Source organism: Rhyacophila brunnea, unplaced genomic scaffold, assembly GCF_057557595.1.
Source record: "Rhyacophila brunnea isolate RB1 unplaced genomic scaffold, BYU_Rbru_1.0 scaffold_4, whole genome shotgun sequence".
NCBI classification, from domain to species: domain Eukaryota; kingdom Metazoa; phylum Arthropoda; class Insecta; order Trichoptera; family Rhyacophilidae; genus Rhyacophila; species Rhyacophila brunnea.
Genome location: NW_028233068.1, coordinates 44,699,816 through 44,722,717, shown reverse-complemented (window position 1 = coordinate 44,722,717; position 22,902 = coordinate 44,699,816). Strand labels below are relative to the sequence as shown.

General features: G+C 30.3%; 2 protein-coding genes across 2 annotated transcripts in view; one reads left to right on the top strand and one right to left on the bottom strand.

Annotated features, from left to right (window-relative positions):
• The window catches only part of Cals (calsyntenin 1), a 103,636-nt gene extending 102,033 nt beyond the window's left edge, over positions 1-1,603 (top strand). Inside the window, exon 20 of the mRNA XM_085953945.1 lies at positions 963-1,603. Within this exon, the coding sequence (XP_085810071.1) occupies positions 963-1,030 (68 nt within the window). The 3' untranslated portion in view covers positions 1,031-1,603. The remainder of the gene's footprint in view (positions 1-962) is intronic.
• A 15,537-nt stretch (positions 1,604-17,140) lies between these two features.
• LOC147067421 (solute carrier family 41 member 1-like) overlaps positions 17,141-22,902 on the bottom strand; it is a 96,689-nt gene continuing 90,927 nt past the window's right edge. Inside the window, exons 10-12 of the mRNA XM_085953952.1 lie at positions 20,237-20,442; positions 18,827-18,975; positions 17,141-18,292 (exon numbers count right to left, since the gene is read on the bottom strand). Of these exons, the coding sequence (XP_085810078.1) occupies positions 18,104-18,292; positions 18,827-18,975; positions 20,237-20,442 (544 nt within the window). The 3' untranslated portion in view covers positions 17,141-18,103. The remainder of the gene's footprint in view (positions 18,293-18,826; positions 18,976-20,236; positions 20,443-22,902) is intronic.

Here is a 22,902-nt window from a genome sequence, read left to right as displayed (position 1 = left end):
ATTATTCTTCCATAGTAACTAGAGATAGACTCGCAAAGTAAAAGTTCATGTATGCAGTGTGACACAATATGTGACTTCGCTAATAAGATTACGCTGTATGACTAATTGTTGTATGCGTGATTAACTGACTAATCTGAAATCAAAAGGAATACAGCCAAGCTTACAAAAATAACCTCATTCGCAGTTGGTAGACCGAGACAGGTGACCAGTGAGGTGGAGAGTCCGGCACAATGCTATAAATTATTGTATTGGCGTCGCGACGGACACCTGCGGCCGGCACATCAAAAAAACCAATAATTATTGTATAAAAAATTGCTTCAAAATAAAAACACTATCATTAGATATTCTATCACATAATACTTAAAAACAAATAATCATTTTATATAAAACTTGTCATCGGTCAATGTGTTAATTAGAACCTGATTACTTAGTGAACACAAAATGATAATGAAATATAAAAACGAATAGTATGGGTCATACATAATGCTGGCTGCCTATTTCGAGGGATTTTTAAGCTTATGTTTATTATTATGCTTTTTAGTGAGTGCTAGTTAGCTATCTAGGCATATTGCTAAATTAGTTTGAATTGATTATTATTATATACAGAGCAAATTGGTTTCTATATACCTATTAACCTATCAGCAGGGATATGTTACTGGGTTTCCAAATTGTTGATATTTTAGTTTACCGATTTCATTGGTTTTTTAAATGTTTAATCTCATTTTTTTTTTTAAATATGTGCTTATATTGGATTGTAAATATGAAGAAATGGAAACATTTACATGCTTTTAATTTTTGAGATGGCATACACACTCGCATAAATATTTGGCTGTCCATTGGCCTTTGATAATTTTCACGCGGACGTATTCTGTGGGGATACTTAAAATGCTTTTTGCCTTTTGTTTCTGTAAGTTTGCATGTTTTAATCAATTGTAATTTTATTATATTTTTTCTTGTTTCAGTGATTATCAAGAACCGAAATAAGTACAAGAACATCAACCAACTAGAGTGGGACAACTCCAACATGTAAGTTGTCGTGTCGGTGCGATTCGACGGGCTGTCGTCATTTTAAGTTTCTGGTAGAAAAGCAGGGAGAGCGAGGGGGGGAGAGACAGATTCGTTTGTTGTGAATGTCGTGTACTTAAAGAATAAATTTTAAAAATCGGCAACCATTATGCGTTGGAAAATGTATTTTGTTTTCAAACGGATGAATCCTAACGAGAATAATAAATTTATAATAATTGTATTCATTTTCGATTTGGATTTTTTTTCTGTTGAAGATTGTTTACATTTTTCATGCAAAATGGGTGGGTATATGAATGATATCGTTGTTAGAATGTAAGGCGCGAAATAATAGATAATTCCTGTACAATTGTTTTAAACATTCTATCGGTCATATCTCATAAAGCAATCTTCAAAAAATAACTATCTAATTATGATTGATTAAATTAATTTAATGTAAATTATCAATCCAGTAATATATTTTATTGATTTCATTCGGGGAGGGGAAATGGTTGTATTTGATTTTTGTATTGTTCCGCGCCGGTCCGTTGTTGGTGTTAGAGTGAATAAAAAAATCTTATCACCGTCTTTACTTGCACACTAAATAATAATGAATGAATAATAATTAAAATTTAATATATAATTATTATATGCGTTGATGCAAACACTCCTCACTTTGTATTGTAAGTTTTTTATATGGAGCAGAGAGTTTCCTCGTAGCCTGTCCGGATAAATCTGAATTTTCCGATTTATTTGTTTTACCCGTTCTGTTTGTACCTTTTGAACAAAGGTTACATTATGTCGCGTCCGCAGTATGATAAAATTCTACAGGGAACAATTATTATTTTCTAGTGTGGCAATACTTTTTTCAGATTATGCTTCAGTTAACGGAAAGAAGTACGGGCATATCGAAGGATATACATAATTTCTTACAATGGGCTTTTTAATGCAAGGAAAACTTGAAAAAATACGCATTATGAATACTTAATTATTATTGTGACTAACTCTTGACAATTTGAAAAATTTCATATCAATTTTGAATAAGAGGTGGCCATTATCTATGTAATAATTGTTAAGATACGGCTAATTTTTGTACTATCACTTAGCCAGTCGATAAAGTAGATTTCGTTTTCGCGTGCTGAGCTAAATAATATCTAATGTGAAAATAATTCTTGTCACTAGATGTCTTCATTCGCTATTTTAATCTATTGTATTTGTGGAATCTTTTGAAATCCAATTTATTACGAGATTGTCGACATTTTTGTAGTAATTGTTTTTATTGTATGTATTATCAATGCATATCCACTGCCTTCTAGGAAAATTCCTATCGTTTCCTTTTAATTTTTTATTATCGCTTTTATTAATGATTGCCATATTAGATTGTACGTGTAATAGTGAACTCCACAGGCAACACACAGTGGATTAGGGGAATCTGTTTTATCAGCGGGAAATAATATTGGATGACAATTTCCCTGCAATAATGATATTATTTAATTTTTTTTCCTGCCATAGAATTTAATTAGGCGCGCGCTCGCGGTCAGTCTCATTCAAATAATGCATTTTTTTGTTTTACCTCGTTCACTAGAAAATAGTCGCCATTGTTGAAGATTCATTTGAAAACCATTGTGTGTAAAGATTGTATATTTCTTCTATTAATGATAGTTTTTAAATGTATTGGATTAAATTTAAACAAAAAAAAGTATGATAAAAATGGAAATAAAATAATATTATATACACAAGTAAAGCAATTTCAAAAAAGAAACATAATCATTTCTATAGAAAAATATATATTATAGTATCGCGTACATGAGTTGTATTTTATAATAGATGTATATCAAAATATAATATGTAATGTATGTATGTATTTTTCTTTTCCTTTGAAATTGTCAAGACAAAATATCTGTAATGTGTGTTAGCATACTTTAAAAACTATGTAAATTTTACTACTCGCAACACAATCGGATGTTGCTTCGCCCATAAAACACCCCACACACACGAATTCAACCTGTATTTATATATACTATATCAATTTTTTGAAAATAATTTAAAACTATTTTCCAATTTTATTGTTAAATTTGCATTTATAAACGTCTCGTCGGCAGCTTGGTAGTTATAACTTAACATTGCTTTAACCTAATCTTAAACTGATGTATTAAATTAATCCCAGCTTTAGTCAGTATTTTTTATATACTTCTTTTTTTAATAATTATAAATAACTAAAACATGCAATATGATATTGTTGATGGAAGAAAACTTACTTTGAATATGCTGGACATTTTGAGTAATGAATGATAATATTTTTGCTATCAATTTTATGTTAAAGTTGTTCACTGCACTATACCAGGAGTTAAATATTGTTTCCATGTTTCTAACAATTATTAGATTTCAAAAGTGGGTCACTTCTCAAACAAATCTAATTGTGATGTCGGTACATATTAAATCATTGTAGTAGATATTATTCTTTATTACTTTTGTGTCCAGCAGCAGTATTTCAACTACTTCGTAAAACAAATGTTATCATTATGAGATTTATATTTCAAAGGAAATGTGTTTCACTTAAGTATTATTCTTATTGCTATATTATTATTAATATATTTTTGTAGTTGTTATTATTAATCCCGCATTGGTACCGGAAAATAGGCAATCGTGTTTTTGTTTTGTATGTTAAGAGAACACGTTATTTTGTTCTTCGTCTCTTGTTGATTTTTGTCTATGTCTTGTTATCCGGAGAGGACATTCCTTAAATTACATTCAAATTATTTCATTCGCAATGTTCAAAATTCATGTCATGGCATTTGTATACTCGATATACACGATTTTTTTTTTTACATCAAATATGTATCATTAAACAATTTCCACATGCATAATGAATCTTTGTAATGATGAAGTTTTCAAAAGCTTGAAAGAATCATAACATTTAAGTTTTACTATCTGTATTAATTTTAATTTTAATATCATTTACAAAAATTTGTAAGCTATTTTTAATTAGAATATTAGAAATAAATATATTCAATTAAACGTGTTTTTTTTCTCCATTACATTAAAAAACTGTTCATGCATCCCCAGACTGGAAAAATATGGTTTGATGAACTGCGTCTGACACCGTGTCCTAAGGATTTTATTGCAATCCTGAAATAGTTGAAAGCAACAATTAGCATTAGTATTAAGATGCTAACATGGCGTCTGGTGATATGTGTGATTAATTATTTATATGGTGCGAATTGTACTGCAAATTATCAAGTACATATCCTTTATTTTAGCAATGTGTATACATATCATATGCATAATACCGCAATGCATATTGTTAACATGAATGGTTCTCAATTAAATCAATTTACATATTTTCTTTTTATACACACACATACATGTATAAATATATTCATTTTACATGAATTTTGAACATTGTTTATATTGTCGTTTCTATATAAAAAGTACATATTTATGATTGCATATTATTATAGATCTGTGAATATTAAGATGATTTGAAAAGTGTTTCCATTATTTATTAGATTTTTTTCTCAAATTTCGTTATGGCGATTGATAATTTTGATGATACATTAAATTAACCGATAGACTAAAATGAATTGAAAGTTGACTATGTATAAAATCTAGAGTGTTTATTTTGAAATCTTCTATTTGAAAATCTAAATATTATATTTCAGAACATTACTTTTTGGAAAATATTGCTGTTTCTAAATATATTCAATATGCTTAGTTTATATATTTGTCGGGGTAAGTGTGCTTTTCATAGCGAATCTTAATGTGTATTGTAAAAAACATATATTTTGTTTACATTTTTGCATCTGCCCTACTTACAACGTTGCAATAATATCGACTAACCTCTTAAAGAATGAAATAGAAAAACTGAGAAATAATATCGAGCTGCAAAAGAATACATTTTAGATGATAAAGTCTATATTATACATTTATATATATTATAGTAACATAGTCTTAAGTTTGAAACCCTGTCCATGTAAGATAAGCTAAGTTAAATTTAGAAGTAATTGAATGATTTAAAAACGGCGGGAAACTGAAAGTTATAAAATAATGCACTTACAAGTTGTGGTAGTAATAAAATGAGGTTGGTTTATTGACCTTCTCGCCACTTCACTTTTTTATTGTCGCCGCCATTTTGTTGCAGTCCACCATTTTGAATGTATCAGCTAATTTGAAGTATACAGTGGACCATCCGTTACTTGTACTTATTTATAAATGATTTTATAAGAAAGTTCATATTGGTACCCTATACTGTACTTCAGATTGGATGATTCAAATACTAATATTGTATACCTACACTTCGGTCAAGTTTTGCATTATCAAAATATTAATGTGGGGATTATTACTGTTGTCATCCCAAGCAGAGTTGTAACAAAACCATAAACGCTCAGGTATAAAAACAGTAAGCAAATATGGAATTTGATGCACTCATTCTACGCTGATTGAATGATATCTGAATTCAACGTAAGGCGAAATAATGACCAAATAAATCAGTTATAATTCCTGCAATTAATATTATCATTCAACCTTGCGCATTGTGAAATCTAATGAAACTTTCGAATTAATATTTTTCCTCAATATAAATATATTATATTACGCATCCCACTCACACAATGTGCACCCAGCACAATAAATTATTATTACTATATTATATTATATTTAATTAACGTTCAGTTTTAGATTTGGATTTTACGTCACCATTTTTTGTCAATTTGTAGTTTGAGTCTTGAATAAATTTTAGTATTCTACTTTTGATTGTGCATAAAAATGTCACCGATTAATAATCCTAGAAATTAAATATCACATTTGCATTTAAAAATATATTAATTTTTTACTCCTTGAATGGTCCTAAATGGTAGGTACATGGTACAGAGATACGTTTCTGTGATGAATATTACTAATCTGTTCCTGTTACGCGATTTCATCATTGTAATTATTACTATTATGGGAGTAGTCAGAATATCAAAAATGAATTTAAAAGAATATTACTGAACTTTTACAAAATAAACATTATCCTATATATAAATTGTTATTCAGGTCCTAAAAATCATGATACGATGACATCTCTTAATGATAAAGGTATTTCCACAATATCAATAACTTATTACATACAGCCTAGCAGCATTTCCTTGGGCTATCATTCATTGTTTTTAATTACATGCAATATTTTGATCGTTCTATTCTATGATGTTACATGATGTTATAACGCTTTTAATAATTTTAAATCAATTATAATATGTCCAGAATTCAAGAAAGAACAGTCTCAGTACCGTTATAAATACAATACTTACGTTTTTGTGCTATTTTTAACAAATATTTTAAGTCAATACAAATCTATGATATTTTAACAGTTGTATAATGTTTTAACTGACAATATTGATTCCATTATTAGTTAGCTGGTATTTGTAGCTTGTGTGATACGCTACATTCATTTGTCTTCAGAATGACATCTTGATTAGGATTTGTGTTCTGACTTCATTATTTACGCAGTTACGTTTTAATAAATTTACAATAATTAATATTTCATTTTTAATATACTTCTCATGTTATATAGTTTTCATTATATATTACGCTTCAAATTACATGTCTACATAATAATTTATCGGCACAATGATTTGTTCATATCAATCCTTAGACTGTCCATTGTACTTTGAAGTAATAATAAGACGTAATTTCCCCAACTCTGTAAATGGCAAAAGAACCCTCCATTCTCACGGTAATGGCTAAACATTTTCTGACACCATAAACTGTATTTAATAAATCATGAACTAAAAATTCCTCAGGACTAATTAAAATATAATATGCTAATAATAGGGTGTTCTGAAATGATGTTTCATTTACATTCTTGGTAAATTGGTTGTGTACTTGTTACTGAAATTATTCATTGCATGATTAGGATTTTTATAATCATTTCTAGTGCTTGAATATTTTGGTAATAAATACAAATTGCTGATCGTAAAAATCAAAAAAATCGAATGGTACATTCTGGGTCATTTTTGTTTTGTCAGGTGCTTGGTCAATGATTAGCCATTCCCATTCCAGTGGTGTCCTTAACCCTGTTACGTAAACCCCATCAGTTATGATTAATATTATTATAACAAAGTAAATTGGAATGTAATATTTAATACACGATATATTTTAGTATTAAACTTGGCAGCATGTATACAGTTTGAGTTAATCTGACTGTAGATGACGAGAGGTGGTAAATATATGATTAAATGAGTATATAAGTAAGGAATAGTTGGCTTTTATTTCAATACCTCGACATACACTTTGAAGGTCTTCACATACTATTTCAACACAGTGATGGTTTTTTGTAGGAAAGTTTTTTTAATTGTTCTCTCATGGTAACTAACCCTAAAGATTCAGACAACATGCACTCATGCTCATTATTGTCATGGTGGATATATAAATATGTAGTGGTGTATAACAAAATTCCAAAATGACAATTTGTAATAATTTTCAGATTCGTTTTCAATTGGATCAAATGTGTAAATGAGGTTGTGCTTAGTCTAGATCAGTGGTTCTCACGTGAGATTTAATAACTGTGGCCGCACAGTTGACATTGACAGTTCTATGGAAACGTCTGGTGGCCGCACCAAATTTCACTTTTATTGTGATTGAAAAAATTAAATCTAAATTTTATATACTGAAAAAATTGATCAATTTATTTATATACAAGTCCATTTAATAAAAGACATTTGAACATTTTAGTACAAATCTATTTAATTTAAAATAATGTAAATGGAAATTCCTCAATACTCCTTTTTTCCAATGCGAGCCGCATGGCTGCTTCTAAGTTTACATCTGTCAACTAACTGGCTTCGACATTTGATTTTTATGAAGTGCATTAGACAGAATGATCTTTCACAGTGTACAGTAGTAGGAAAAATCGGCAATATTAATAAAGCAATTGTTGCCAATTATTTGAAATTGACTTAATTCTTGGTCAACCGTTTTTCAATTTTTCAACTGTGCTATTATTAAAATGGTTTTTTATTATATGTACTATTTCACACATGATCTCATTCACAAGAAGACATTATGGATAATTTGAGTGTGGAAAGAAATTTAAGACAAGTCATTTGTGTATTCAACCAATTTCATAAATTATTTTTGAAATATTCTGTAAAGCGCTGGTGGCCACAGCAAAATCCTCTGGTGGCCGCACATGAGAACCACTGGTCTAGATGTGTGAATAAGGAAATAATGAAAGACAATTTTCAACATTAAAAAAATATTGTTTATTAAGTCTATGATAATCTACAAAATAAAAATAATTACTTACTATTAAGGGAACATGAAAACTAGGTCTTAAATTAACCATAGGAATACTGGCACTAGGTTTACTTAGAACTATGCGCTAAAAAAATTGACAATAATTTATTTAGTTAGGTACATAAACTTTAGAAAATTAAATTCATTCATTTATGTGACATTTTAAAATCATATTGTAGGATTTCTTTCATAATTAAAGCAAGCATTCGTAACTTGTGAATAAAGAAAGGGACTAGCTGATGTATTTTGACAAACCACATTTAAATATCATGTTAATTATATCGAATGGCCAGGTAATGCAAACGCGCCAGTCGCGTTGTCAGCACTAAATGAGTTAATTGGACATTCTGCGATAATTGTTCTTTACCTATTTTGCTTTGTAAATTTTATACTTATACAAACTGAAAAATATTTGTTAGTTTGCCAATCAATATGTTTGATTATCCAATCCAATTTTTATAACAAAGACATTTATTGAAATTGTATTTTAAATAATCGGGGCCGGGTCTATCTTTAGGGGTCACAGTCCTCGGCAGTATTTCTCTAGCCGATAAAACATAATTAGAATATTAAATTTTGACAAAATAATGTGGAATATAATATAAAACTTCCCGGCCCCCAAGTGTTTCTTCCATAGTTTTGTAGAAATACAGGGTGGAAAAGTGCATTTGCCGGTTTTAACCGTATCTGGCTGGCATGAGTCAGCTCAGTATCTATTAGATGTTTTTTATCACGTCATGGCAAAGGCGGGCGGCCAGTAAACTGTCCTTCTAAGTAAAAAGTGTTTTTGGTTTTAGTGAAATTATTGTAGGAGAACCCAAGTTTTAAACTACTTTTTCTTTTATATTACGTAAAATTATTGGATTGTTTTGACCTAATCTCTAAATAGACAATCCAAAACAATCCAAGAATTTTACATAATATAAGAGAAAAGGTAGTTCAAAATTTGGGTTCTCCTACAACAAATTTCACTAAAACCAAGTATATACACTGTCTTTACTTTAGCAGGGCAGGGTAGCTGACAAGTCTGCCTGTTTGGTGTCGCGTCTGTGTAATGCTGTAAGCCAATGAAGATTGATTTTTATCACTATCTCAACGGTAAATCTGGCCAAAACACTTGCAAACCATTTTATATTTTTGTGGCTCTTTGGCAAAAGTTGAGGTCACATTTTTTAAATTTTGGCATCTGGTGCTTCAAGACTCATATGATATCAAAATGTCATTATCTTTTATGATGTCTTCAATAAAATATATTATATATAATAAAAGTTGGTAGTTCTATAGAACGTAATGTACCAACTGTGGTTAACATTTCAAAGTGCTCCCCTGAAAAATAACAAAAAGTGACATCAGGTTTTGCCGAAGAACCGCAGACTTATTTACACTATTTCCTTTTTAAAATTTGCAATTATCTGTTTATCTTCAATCATGAATTATGTTGATAATTTATTGATTAAATACATTGTCGATTTGTTTTAAATTTTACTAACTCCAGCCCCATCTGATATTTACGACCGTTAGCCGCCACTGTAACACACATTGATTTTTAAGAGTTAACATATTCATTTTTATAATGTTTTATCACAGAAAATAAATAATAAAAGTTGAATTCTTCATAAAATCAGTGTCTCTTATGCAAGGACACTTTATGAGGCAAATTTCCCTTTAATCGCCGTTATAATTTTACTAAAAGTATACAATTTTGGAAAGTGATCTTTCAATTTTATGATTTATCTACATAATTTTTTTTACATAGTTTATATATATTTTTACTTGTCTAATTCAACAAGGGCCTTAGAGGAACATCTATCTTTGAATACAATTTATTGTTATACAAAATATAGAGAACGTTTTTAAATTCCGTTTTTTTAGAAGTAGAACTTATTGAAGATGAGAATAGTCCGAACAATGATAAATTTGGATAAGTGAAAAAATAGTAAAAAATCTATATTATTTCCGGAATATAACTTTTGCGTATTAATTTTTATTTTAACCTGAACCCTGAATAATCAAGGTTCTACTGTAATTTGTCTTTGTCCAATGCGTATCATTATTTTGCATAATCTATCCATCCATGATTTGTGAATATAGTTTTCCACTGAATACTTTTAAATTGCTCAAGTATTGTAGGGTAACTAACATTCCACACTATTTTTGATCTATGTATTTCATTCACATGTAATGATTATTCTGTAAACATAAGTGGACTTAACTTACGTTGACACATTGCAAATAGTATTGTATGTAAGACCACAATAATTTTAGGTGGTGTTTCATGTAAGCACTATTTTGAAAGATAGAATATTGTTTATGTATGTAATAGGAACAGTGATAGTACCGGGCGTACAGTACTGGCCATACAAAAAACGCGAACTTATTCACCTGTCTTTAGACAGAATGCCAGTCTCAGGCGTTTGTTTGAATAATTTAAAATTCGGAAGAATACTGGTCCAATAATGAGACATTTAGCATATGATTGGTAAGTGTTTATGATAAACTTTCAATATAATTAACAAAAAAAAAAGTTTATTTTTGCTAAAAAATTCGCGGCCTCTCATATAAAACCTCCCGGGACAGATCAGGCTAAAGGGTTAGGATGAACAGATAAATACAACAGAATCTCATAACAGATACCTAACCTTATAAATTTTATATTCTTATTAAACTAACTTAAAATTAATGAATCTCACTAATTAAATCTTCGTGTGATGATATCAAATCATGGGGGGCTTTTAAATACAGAAGTAAAGTATTAATTACTGCTAAACAGTCCATTAACTTAATTATTATGTTATTCACAAAGATCTTAAATGAGTACAGAATAGTCTGATTCAAGGAGCCATAATTTGAAATTTCCTGCAATTCGAATTTTAGTTTATAAAATTATTATTTTCACATGAAATTCAAAATTATGTTTTTATGTGACAAAATTATCGATTTTATTACACTTCAATAATTTTTAAACACGTGAAATATAAAGATTTTACTTATAGATTGTTATTCGTGATCCGGCCTTTTGAATCTCGTGAACCGCTTGATCTTTGTGAATATTCATAAAAAAAAACTAATCCACTTTTGACATAATAAAATTGAATTGGGTATTTGATACTGGTACAGTTTGGTACATCGTGGTGTAGGTAAACTACATTTATCTAATGTAATTAATTCGTAGAATATCTGTTAAATATCTTATGATTTTGGTAATTAAGTAATTGCAATTAATAAAAGTGGCTTAATAATATGTACCAAGAAAACATACTAATAATTGCTTTAGGCATGTAGATGTAGGCTCGATAAATATATGAGTGAGTAGGTTGTTCGCAAGCATGTTTCCGTGAAGTATTTTTGTTTGCGGGTCCCGGAACTCTGATTGGTTAAAATTTTATTTTACAATGGCAAAGGCTCGTAAATTTATGCATATCAATCAACCTCGTTACTTTTTGTTAAATATTTCACTAAATTTTAATGACAATACCACACTTTATACATCACGTTCTTATGCAGATTTATGCTACTCAAAACGTATTCAGTATTCATTACATACATACATGAAAATAATCTAATAATTTATTTTGCCTATAGTATACTGACTTATAGTATTAAAAAAGACATACTCAAGCACCAATCACATAATATGTACCTACTTACAATTTACAACAAAATGCAAAAGATTCCATCATGCATGTAGAGTAAATCTATAGTCTTATAGAATATTATTTTATATACAAAATACATATTATAACCTACATAATAGTATTTAGTTGTGTCTATTTACCAATAGACCTCTTCATCGATGTGCTACTGTCAAATTTTGTTTTACTGGCAAACAATAATGATTACAAAGTTTCATGAACTTATTTTATAAATTAATAATATTTGGGAGATTCAACTAAATTTTAAACGTTCATAATTTTAATATTATAATAATGGCAATTTTTAAATGTATAATAATTTAGGGAGATTAATTAAAATATTAATCCATGCAACCGCAACCAATCCAAATATGCCATTGTTTGAACATTTCTTTAAATCAAATTGAGACAACTGATAATTTAAAAATGGGCTATTATCGATTTAATACAATTATGTATCTAGTTATAATTATAAAACTTTTTTGACAAATCATATTATTTATTGAATAACTTTTAATAATCTCTCTTCCATAGCGAGAACTAATAAAATTAGTCATCATGTCGGATATGGACATGTTTCTTTTTTAATAGTATTGTGATAGATTTCGAATAACAATTTACTACTGAAAGTGTGTTAGTATAACATGGTATAGAGGTATGAAGCCTTAGTATGTATACTAGACGGCCAGGACCACGACCGAGATTTTGGTTGCAATATTACCTTTTACAATGGGCCTCATTCACAACATTAACAACCCGAAAGATTGCATGTAATATTGATGATTTAATAAATAAGTAAGGGCCCGGCCGAAGGAATATCTTTAATACAGAAAATGTATCAAAGTGAAATCAGTGAACTTCTTCATTGTTTATTGCATAGAAGAATGGTAACTGAAACTTGCTTCAGTGACTTCAGAAAAGAAACTAGAATGCTCAATCTATCAGACGAAAGGTTTCTTCAACATCATTGGTCCAGCCACAGTGCAAATTTACGGAAACAAATTCGTCTCATTTAACTCTTTCCCGCAACACATGTATTAAAATGGAAGCATCACACTACTCCAGGACAGAATGTTTAAGATTAAAAGCTGCTGTGTCTCTATTGGATACTACGAAACGATGGTAGAGGCATTTTGAATTTGCCGTTGTGCAAAATGTAGGTATTCCAAAATATATGTTATCTTTCTGTTTTTTGTATCTCTGCTCCTGGCTACAACTCTGCAGTATGTGTTGCTGCTAATCTGTAGAAACAGGAGACACATTGCAGTTGAATTTTATTCTGCACCATTGTACGAGACCCTAAACATGTCAATAAAAAGTTGGCATACTTTGGCCACATTGTGCGGTGTCCTGAGACAGACAGGGAAAAGATGGTCAAAACCATTGCCGACATCCCTTAACAGACATGCCACAGAAAGAAGAAGAAATCTTTCTAATTCATAACTCATGTTTGTTACTATTGTTACAAACATTACATCTGTACAAATGAATTATGGTGATACTTTTGATGCATATAAATACGGATATTGGTTGCATCCATCGATAAGTGTAGATTGAGTAGCATGATTTTGATTAAGAGAGGTACTTGGGTCACAGATTTGGTCGTGGCTATTCTTGTCCAGTGTGCACTGGACTGAGATGAAACGTAAAAATCAGAATTATATACTGACAAGTTAGATAAATAAAAAAATTATATGTTAGATAGTTAAAACGAGTTATTAACTTCCAAATAGTAAATCGAAATTGAATTATCACCATTATGGAAATTATGACTATTAATTATTAATATGAAATATATACTATTACATCAAAAATACATTCACTGAGTGATTTATTGTCTATGATCTAAAAATATGCATAAATGCTACATGATTTATTATATTATTATTTTACGTTTTAAATATTTTTTGATGAGTGAGGATAAGACTTTGGTTTCTTAAGTTACCCAAAAGTTAAATAGTCAAATTTAAGAATTTGATAATAGAATCAATTGTATATTTCCAAATATTCGTTTCACAAATATGAAAGAATCATATTTTTGGTAGTAATCTATTTTGTCTATGAATAGTAGGCCATCACTCAAACCGCATGTGGTCGACCCGACCCGTCATGGAAATATATTTTCTCAAAGTTCATAAGAGTATGACTACACCCATTTAATATACCTTATACATATACGCTTTTGTACTTAGTGAATACAATATTTCCACGAACATAAATCATAAGTTTAATATTGCACATGCGGTTTCAGTCTACGGATGGTCTCTAGTTGCTGCTATTTATTTATCTCATCCATAAAAATGACAATTTTTCAAAAATTGATTGTTTGAATATAATGGATATTGAAAATATACAACCCATATTATCAAATATCCCGTTTACACACGCATGGATTTACTGCAGACAGTACATATTATCACGGCTATAACAAGAAAATGCATGTGTAAATACGTATTATCGTGCAAGTCGCAAAAAAATTGCATGCATGGATCGAAAAAGTTCAGAAGCTTCTGAATTTTCAAGTGAACGGTGAACCTGGTGGAAAAAAACAAACTACAAAGCGCACAACATTTTTGACGTTTACCTATTTTCACAATCAGTCAAATCGCATCGTACAATGACAACAACACGTCTCGCTTATGTTTGAAGAAAGTTTTATTTACACACTATTGGTGCCAGTAAATCCATGCACGTATAGAGGCGCTATAATATCGCATTGCACAGCTCATTGTTGAAAACTTGTGTGTAACTGTAGTTATTTAAAATAAAATATATCTCGAGGTAGATATTTCCCTGCAATAATAGGCCGACAAGTTAGTTTTTATTTCATTAAAGTATGCATTTGAATCACTCAATCAAAATCCCTCATACATATAGATAATATTATTATATTATTATGATTGTTAGCACTTAATTATCGAAGCTTCCGGTTAAGGCAATCACACTGTTTTTTTTTTAACATTATTCTTAATATGATTTTAATTTAGAATTATAATTACACCTATATGAATGACATTGACAGTTTAATGATCATTATTAATTTTTTTTGGTATCTATACAATTAAAGAAAGACCTAACGTAATACAAAAATACTGGAGCATCCAATTTGTACACAGCCATTATTTCGAATTTAATACTTCTCTTTTACTATTCAGTTATATGTGTTTTAACCACAAACTTATACTTGTCATTGTAGTCATACATACACAATTTTCATAGAAATATTATAATTATTAATATTTTGCATTCTCTGGGGTCTAGTGTGTCTCATAGAAAAGACAAAAATAGACATTCAATCTTCACAGAACTCCGTAATGCATTCAACACTGATAAATAAATAATGAATGAATTAACAATATTCATCATAGACAACAAAAAATATAAAATTATAATACTGTATGACAGTTCCTAGAGAAACACATTAGTCATTTAGATGGTGTTCCTAATTCAAAAGCGGCAACTAAACGAATTATCCATTAGCCGATCTATAAATTTAATATGCTGTTAAAAATGTTGTCAAATATCGAAATTAATAAATAATATTCACAGTATTATTATTATATAAAAACCGAATTAAAAATCACAATTAGTGGGCACCCACCTATTTATTACATTAAATTAATTTGATTTATTTAAAAAAAAATGCATTATTAAAATCATAAAGACCTGCTTTATGTTAAAGGGAACACTAAAAAAATATTTAAATATAAAGGTGGTCATCAATTTGTAATATTAATCGTAATATGAAGTACATACACTAAATACTAAAACATATTCTTCACTACGAATTCTGCTCGTTACCTAACAGTTACTCTATAAAATTTTCACATTGTTGAGAAACTGCTGTGATTTTTATTGTATGTGTGAATATATCATTGATAAGTTGAAAATCTACCATATCGAGGACAGCGTTACGTGTAAAACAGATTTTGTGTATCGTTCGTGAAACATGCATTTAAAATTCAACGACAAGACATGCTTGTTTTGTTAAAGAAAACCACGTTTTTATCATACGCACACTGATAGATTCACAAGTTTAAACAAAAAAAATTTAACCACTCACACTATTGAGAAAAATAAATAAAAACACTATGCCATTACAAAACAGTAGTTGTGCATTGGCTACTTTATCTCATCACAAATAACGTTTAATAACACAGATTGGCCTGATGTGACTACTTTATGATTTAAAGCCGATTAAGTGTGTTAATGAAATATTTCTTAAATTTATATTTATTTATCAACCATAAAATAATAAAATGAAACCATTATAAAATTAGATTATAGCCATGTTTTTCATCTGTGAATCTATTTCTATCTTCTATTTTGTCTTCATAAATCTGTAATAGAAGAATCATACAAATTCTAAGATTGTTTTAGGTTATTATAAATTGCGTGAAATATAGATTGTTGTTTGATCATGTAACAGTGTAAATACTTCATATTACAAAATGTATACATACTAACATAATCTACCTAATTCAAATAATATATAATAATATGATACAATAGTGTCTTCCATATTATTTTGTGTTGGACACAAATAAGATTTAAACAATTATATAAAATATATAAATACGTGTTATAAAAGGCCTCTTACTAAGCCGGAAATAATAATTATACTATTACATACTAACACATATCATCGAATTACTTAAATATTCATTGTTTTAAAATCAATTACAGACAATAATTCATTAACATTCCTTGGGAAATTAATTTCACATAACCTTATCTTGTATTATTTTATTAAAAAAAAAACAATACATCAACAAAGAAAAAGCTTACATAAAGGAAAATATCTTTTTATGCTTAATGTGAAATACATCACTATTGTATGCAAGAGTATCTTCAGAACAATCACAATCATTTAAAATATTTTGTTTACTAGGTGTTAAAACAAAAAAATGTACAAAGAGACATTTTGGATCACAGATAAAAATACATCACTTAAAATTCATTGACATTTCACACAACTACATCTCATGCATGTTTATCAAAATCATGTAAGATAGAATCAAGTTTACTGCCTGCTATTATAGTTACAGATAAACAAAATTATAATCAAAATAAATAATTAGTTCATTGAAGATTCACTAAAAAGATAAAAAAATATATGTAGGCCGAACATGATTTACGATGATTGAAAGAAGTTTCTCCTTTCTTTCCTTGACACGCAATGCTTTATTTATGTCAACATGTGGGATGACTCTGATACATGATATTTTTTTAAATAGGTAGATAAATATCTTTGTGAATTTGGATGTAGATGTAAATGAACATTGATTATGTGATTTTAATGTTATTTGGACATATCTTGGATTAGTAAAGTTGTAACAATCATTAGGTATTTAATATAACGTTATATACAGATATATGATACGTAATCCTCAAATTAGAAGTAAAACTCATTAAGTGAAATAGTAAATTACCGTTGCACTTAATGAGTTTTAACTCGGATACAACGTAATCAACGTGTAAAAAATTGTAATTTGTTATGTTGGGTCATGTGGGTAATTGAATTTGAAATTAAATAAGTGCCCGTCCACGGTGAAGATTGGTAGAGCATCTGGCAAAAAATATGTTGTTTGACACAGAGCAATGACATAATGGGTTTGGGTGAATGGCCCTAATCCATTTAGTGCATTTATATAACCTCCATTCTGTGGAGATGCATAGGCTCCGCTTAAGGGCGAAAACCATAATCACCCATCATCCATGATATTTATGACCAGAATTCAGTAACTTATATTGATTCAATAATCATTTGTACAAATATTGACAGACGAATTTAGTGATCATATTTGATCTTTTTAAACTACATTTTATAAATATTAATAAAAATATTTTGTTCATTGTTGAATTAAAAGGAAACATAACATCACCTTTAGTTAAAGAAGTTATTATAATCCTAGTAAAAACAACCATGATTCGAAATAAAATCATGTATCAATAAATATTCTACCAAGGCAAGAGTCATCCCGAATATTCATTACAAAAATTACAATAAAATTTGTAAAGAATGCATCGTCTGCATTTAAATACATAACAGTAGCGTTTGTACATATTTTAAAAAAAGAAACCACAAAGGCAGTTTTGGTAATTTCTCAAGATATCCTGAACCTTTTAGGCGCGCTCTCGTGGATGGCACTTTCTGATGCTGAACAATAATAAATTGTACATTCTTGTCACGTTTAATCGTCACCTAATGCCCCGTACTCCTGACCAAACATGTCCAGAATGTAGAAGGACAGCCCCAAGAAGACGGAGCCCAGAAGATCGCCGAGTGAGGTGAGGTAGGGGATGGCCGAGTTGTCGGGGTCTATTTTACGTTTCCACATCTCATGGACGATGATGTGTGCCACGTACAAGAGGACCATTACCTGTTGAGGGAGAATGACACTTTAATAACACCAACATATATTAATCAGATCGGTTGGTAATTAATTATTAATAATAAAAAAATAATAAATAATTTTATTCGTCTGCAGCGTGACAACTTAAAAAACTCTTATGATAACTGGGAAAGAGAGAACATGGAATCACCTCTGTAAGATGGACATATCATGAAGCTATTTTTACCAGATATCAGATGGCTGTAGGTAGGTAGAGTCTTTCAGAGAAAGGATAAATTACCATTTTTGCGTTTGTCAACTTTTTGTCAAGTCAGCTTTGCGTCAAACATACACTGAAAAAAAATATAAATTCGCCAGATATGGGATTCAAATCCGCAGCTCACAGCTTCAGACTCAGACACTGTGTCACTATGTCAATGCAGGTGCAAAGGATAAAGAGTCTTTAGTAATCAATGAACACTTGGGTTTGTAAAACATACCTAAATGATGTGATTTTGTCACCTATGGTATCATAAAGTGAGAATAATTAAATTAACAAATTAAATAGAATATGGTATTTACCTGCAGAGTGGAACAGATGAGATATGCTACACTGAACCCTACGGTAAGAGTGACAGCCGACATGTACATGTAGTCGGCGACTATCATGAAGACTATTTGTCCGACGATGGCAAGACAGATCAACATCCTGGCAATCCTCGCCGAATGAGCTGTAACGGGCAAACAATAACACAATGTAATAAAATACAGCATTATTTCACAGCTGATATTGCCACTTCTCTAGCTGGGGAATGCAGGGAATGTACACTATTCACACAAAGAGAGCAAGTATGTTGTATGATCTAAGTTTTATTTTGATAAAATATTGGATCATACATACAACGTATCTACTTATTATCTCTTCTTAAAGTTTTCTGTTAACTTTTTATCAATGAAATCAACGTAAAACTACAATATAGGTGAGTACAATTACATGATAGTTGGGATGTGATCTGCTATTTAGATAACTGGATTTTAAGGGATTTTAATTCTTTTAAACCTCTCGCTAAGATTTTTTACATTTATTAATTTTTAAACGCATTTATAAAACCATCAGTATAGTTTATGTCGAAATTATTATAGTGAAATATTTACGATAAAAAATTATATTGATAATCTCTGTGATCCCAAATTTGACAAGAATTAGGCATTTTATTATTCAAAAAATGGGCAAGATTAACACATTTGAAGATAATTCTAAAGATACTAATTATAAGCTATGTCTTTGACCATTCAAGTGTGATAAACATCCTACGAATAATGATTGCTTTATCATAATTATTGACCTAAAAAAAAGGTAGTGTTTTTTTGAAATACGTCATTTCTTTTGGCATTCCCCAGTGGTTAAGCTACAACATACGGCTGTAGCCATAAATTGCCAAACTAAAACTGAAGTAGGGAGTAAGAACATGTTAACGCGCGTGTTTGAACATGTACCTAACCGAAAAAAAAATCTTTTTTTTTAAACGGGAATCTGCACTGGACAACTTGCATCCAGTTTTCCACTCCCAGTGTCTTAAAGTTGTGGTCAATTACTCTCTCATCTTGTATGTGGCTAGATAGTTAGTTATTTTGCAGAGCATGACTTGTTCATCCCGTGTGATATTGGGATCACTGAATAAATCACGGAGCTCATCATTGTGTCCTTCTCCACCCCAATTGACTGCATTTGATGGATCCAAACATACCATGGAGCACCACCCATTCAAAAGTTTGCAGGAAGAATGTTTTTAGTCATGTACTTATCAGGTTACCGACCCATATGCGAGAACTGGTCTTATCGATATCGATGTTTTGTAAAAGATGCATTCAACATAATGATAGATTACAGTCACTTTATAAATGAAATGAATTAAAAAAAAAAAAACAAAATACCAAATAAATAATAAAACATATCAGACAAACACTATTAGATAATTATTGTTTACTCACTTCCATAGAACAGCACCCTCCACGGCCATTCCCACACCTTGGCACCTTCAGGCAGAAGACCGAGCATGGAGCCTCGGTGCAGCATTGTAGATATTCTCGATGACTGGACCGACACGAGATTTCCTCCGATTCCATTCACTATCGGCTGGAAAACTACGAAACCCTTAAACCGGTCGACAGCCTGATCCAATACCATGCCACCGAGTCTGGAGACAAAATATTAAATATTTATTAGATAAAATTACATAACATTCCATGAATATAGATTATAAATAATAATAAAAAAATTCGATGACCTTTTCAATGCGCCCGTTTCATTATATTGCATGACGTGCTTATTTCAGCATGAAATTAGAATTACAACATAAGCGACAGGTAACAAATGAACCCATTTTAAATTAGCTTTAAATTGTGAGACGGAATTGGTTTCGTTCACACTTGATAGCTATAATTGATTATTGGGTGTGATTTCCGTAAAAATAGAAAACAATAATCAGATTGACAATATGTCTGTCTGAGGGGTCATCCGTACATGACATCACAGCATAAGCAGGGAGGGGTCGGATATAATGTGATGATTTCTGATGAGAAGGAGTAGGTGATGTAGAAAATGTGACATCACGAAACCAACAAAATATTCTATGCGAATAATGTTTTTTTAACTAATGGTATCGGGGATTGATTAGTTAAAAATCATCACATTATTTAAACAGGAGGTAAGTGATGAAGGATGACAATGGGGGGGTCAATCTTTATGGTCAATTATTAACAAACATAAATAGCTATTTTGTACACACAATAATTTGTGGATTAGGTATTTCAAAACATTATAAGCAGATAGTCTTAAAAATTATAAGTATGTCAAGAAATATCTTTTGGTCAGTTATGGCTGGTTCGGACCGGTCGAGTGATTTAGTAGAGTGGCGAGTGATTCAGTGAATTAATAACTGAAAAGTGTCCGAACACAGTGCATTTGTGAGTGACGTGTCAAAATGAACAGAACAACGAGAGCGACGGATATTTCAAAACGGACACCATACGCGCGACACGAGAGTGCTGCCATCTGTCAGATAAACTTGTAACTTCAAAAATAATTCAAATGACACGATACAAAAACGGCGTTGACATAATTGAATCGATTTATGCTCCAAATTCCTATTGATGAATACTAATTTACATAGGATACCTATTATATTTTTGTGGTTTCATAAATTTTTAAATGCTTACCTATGTATTTTTGTAGTTCGTTTAGGTAATAAATGGGTACTTTATGCTCCATTTTTCTTACTGACTATACAAAATAAACGGAATGATAAATTAATATAACTTACTAATTATTCTTATGAACACTAGGATAGTGTGTACCTACCTCTTTACCTATTCTCAATAACAACAAATTTTCTGAGAAATATTGCCATTATTTATCGTATTAATCAACAAATTATCAACATGACATAATATACTTCATACTGAGTATACAAAATAAACGGAATAATAAATGAATATAATTTATAAGATAATTTACCTATCGTCAATAACAACAAGCTTTCTGTGAAATATATTGCCATTTATCTACGGATCTATCAACACACATTCGCGACGGTTATCTTAATGTTTGTCGCATTGAAGTATAATAATTATAAGTTATATTATTTCGAGTAGTATCTTCGCTCCAACGCTGTGTCATTTCTATGGCAGTCGACGACTAATGAACTCGCCTGTTCAGACTTGTTTCGTGGCTTGTTTAGTATTTAGTGAGAGGTGGTGGGGGTCGCTACTTGGCCGAAATAATAGAATAAAATGGATCGACTGGACTGACGATTTTACTAAACTACTCGACTAAATTTGTCTGTACAGACATGTTTATTTACCAAATCACTCGCTACTCGACTAAATCACTGGAACAGTCCGAACAAGCCTTTTGGTGACCTTACCTACACCAATTTAAATGTCATCATACCCTATTGGAGATTGGAGATTAACAAGCTGCTTTTTAGAGCATCTAGTAGCTGAAATTAAACATAATATATTTATTGTCGAACAAGAACTTCTTGTCCACGTGTTAAAACTGTGAACTAACAATCCCCTCCAGTATAGCTAATCACACTTCCATTAATTTCAAATTTATCATTTCATTTCGCGCTCCGTGGTATACGTATATATCAATTTACGTAATTTGAAGCTTATTATAATAAAAAATATGTTTAAAACTATCAGGAGTGAATTATTATTAGTAAACTTTGGTTTATTGCGAAGAAGAAAAAGAGTCACATCTATGATTGATGCCTCTCACTTGCCGCCATACAAAACCTCCCGGCACAGATCAGTCAATGTATCAGCTCTCGTTTTAGATGTGACTCTTTTTCTTCTTCGCAATAAACCAAAGTTTACTAATAATAATTCACTCCTGATAGTTTTAAACATATTTTTTATTATAATAAGCTTCAAATTACGTAAATTGATATATACGTATACCACGGAGCGCGAAATGAGCATATTATGCTAAATGTTTCATTATTGGACCAGTATTCTTCCGAATTTTAAATTATTCAAACCAAACGCCTGAGACTAGCATTCTGTCTTCAAAGCCAGGCGAATAAGTTCGCGTTTTTTGTATGGCCGGCACTGTACGCCCGGTCATATCCGTGAATATGTTCGCTTTGGCA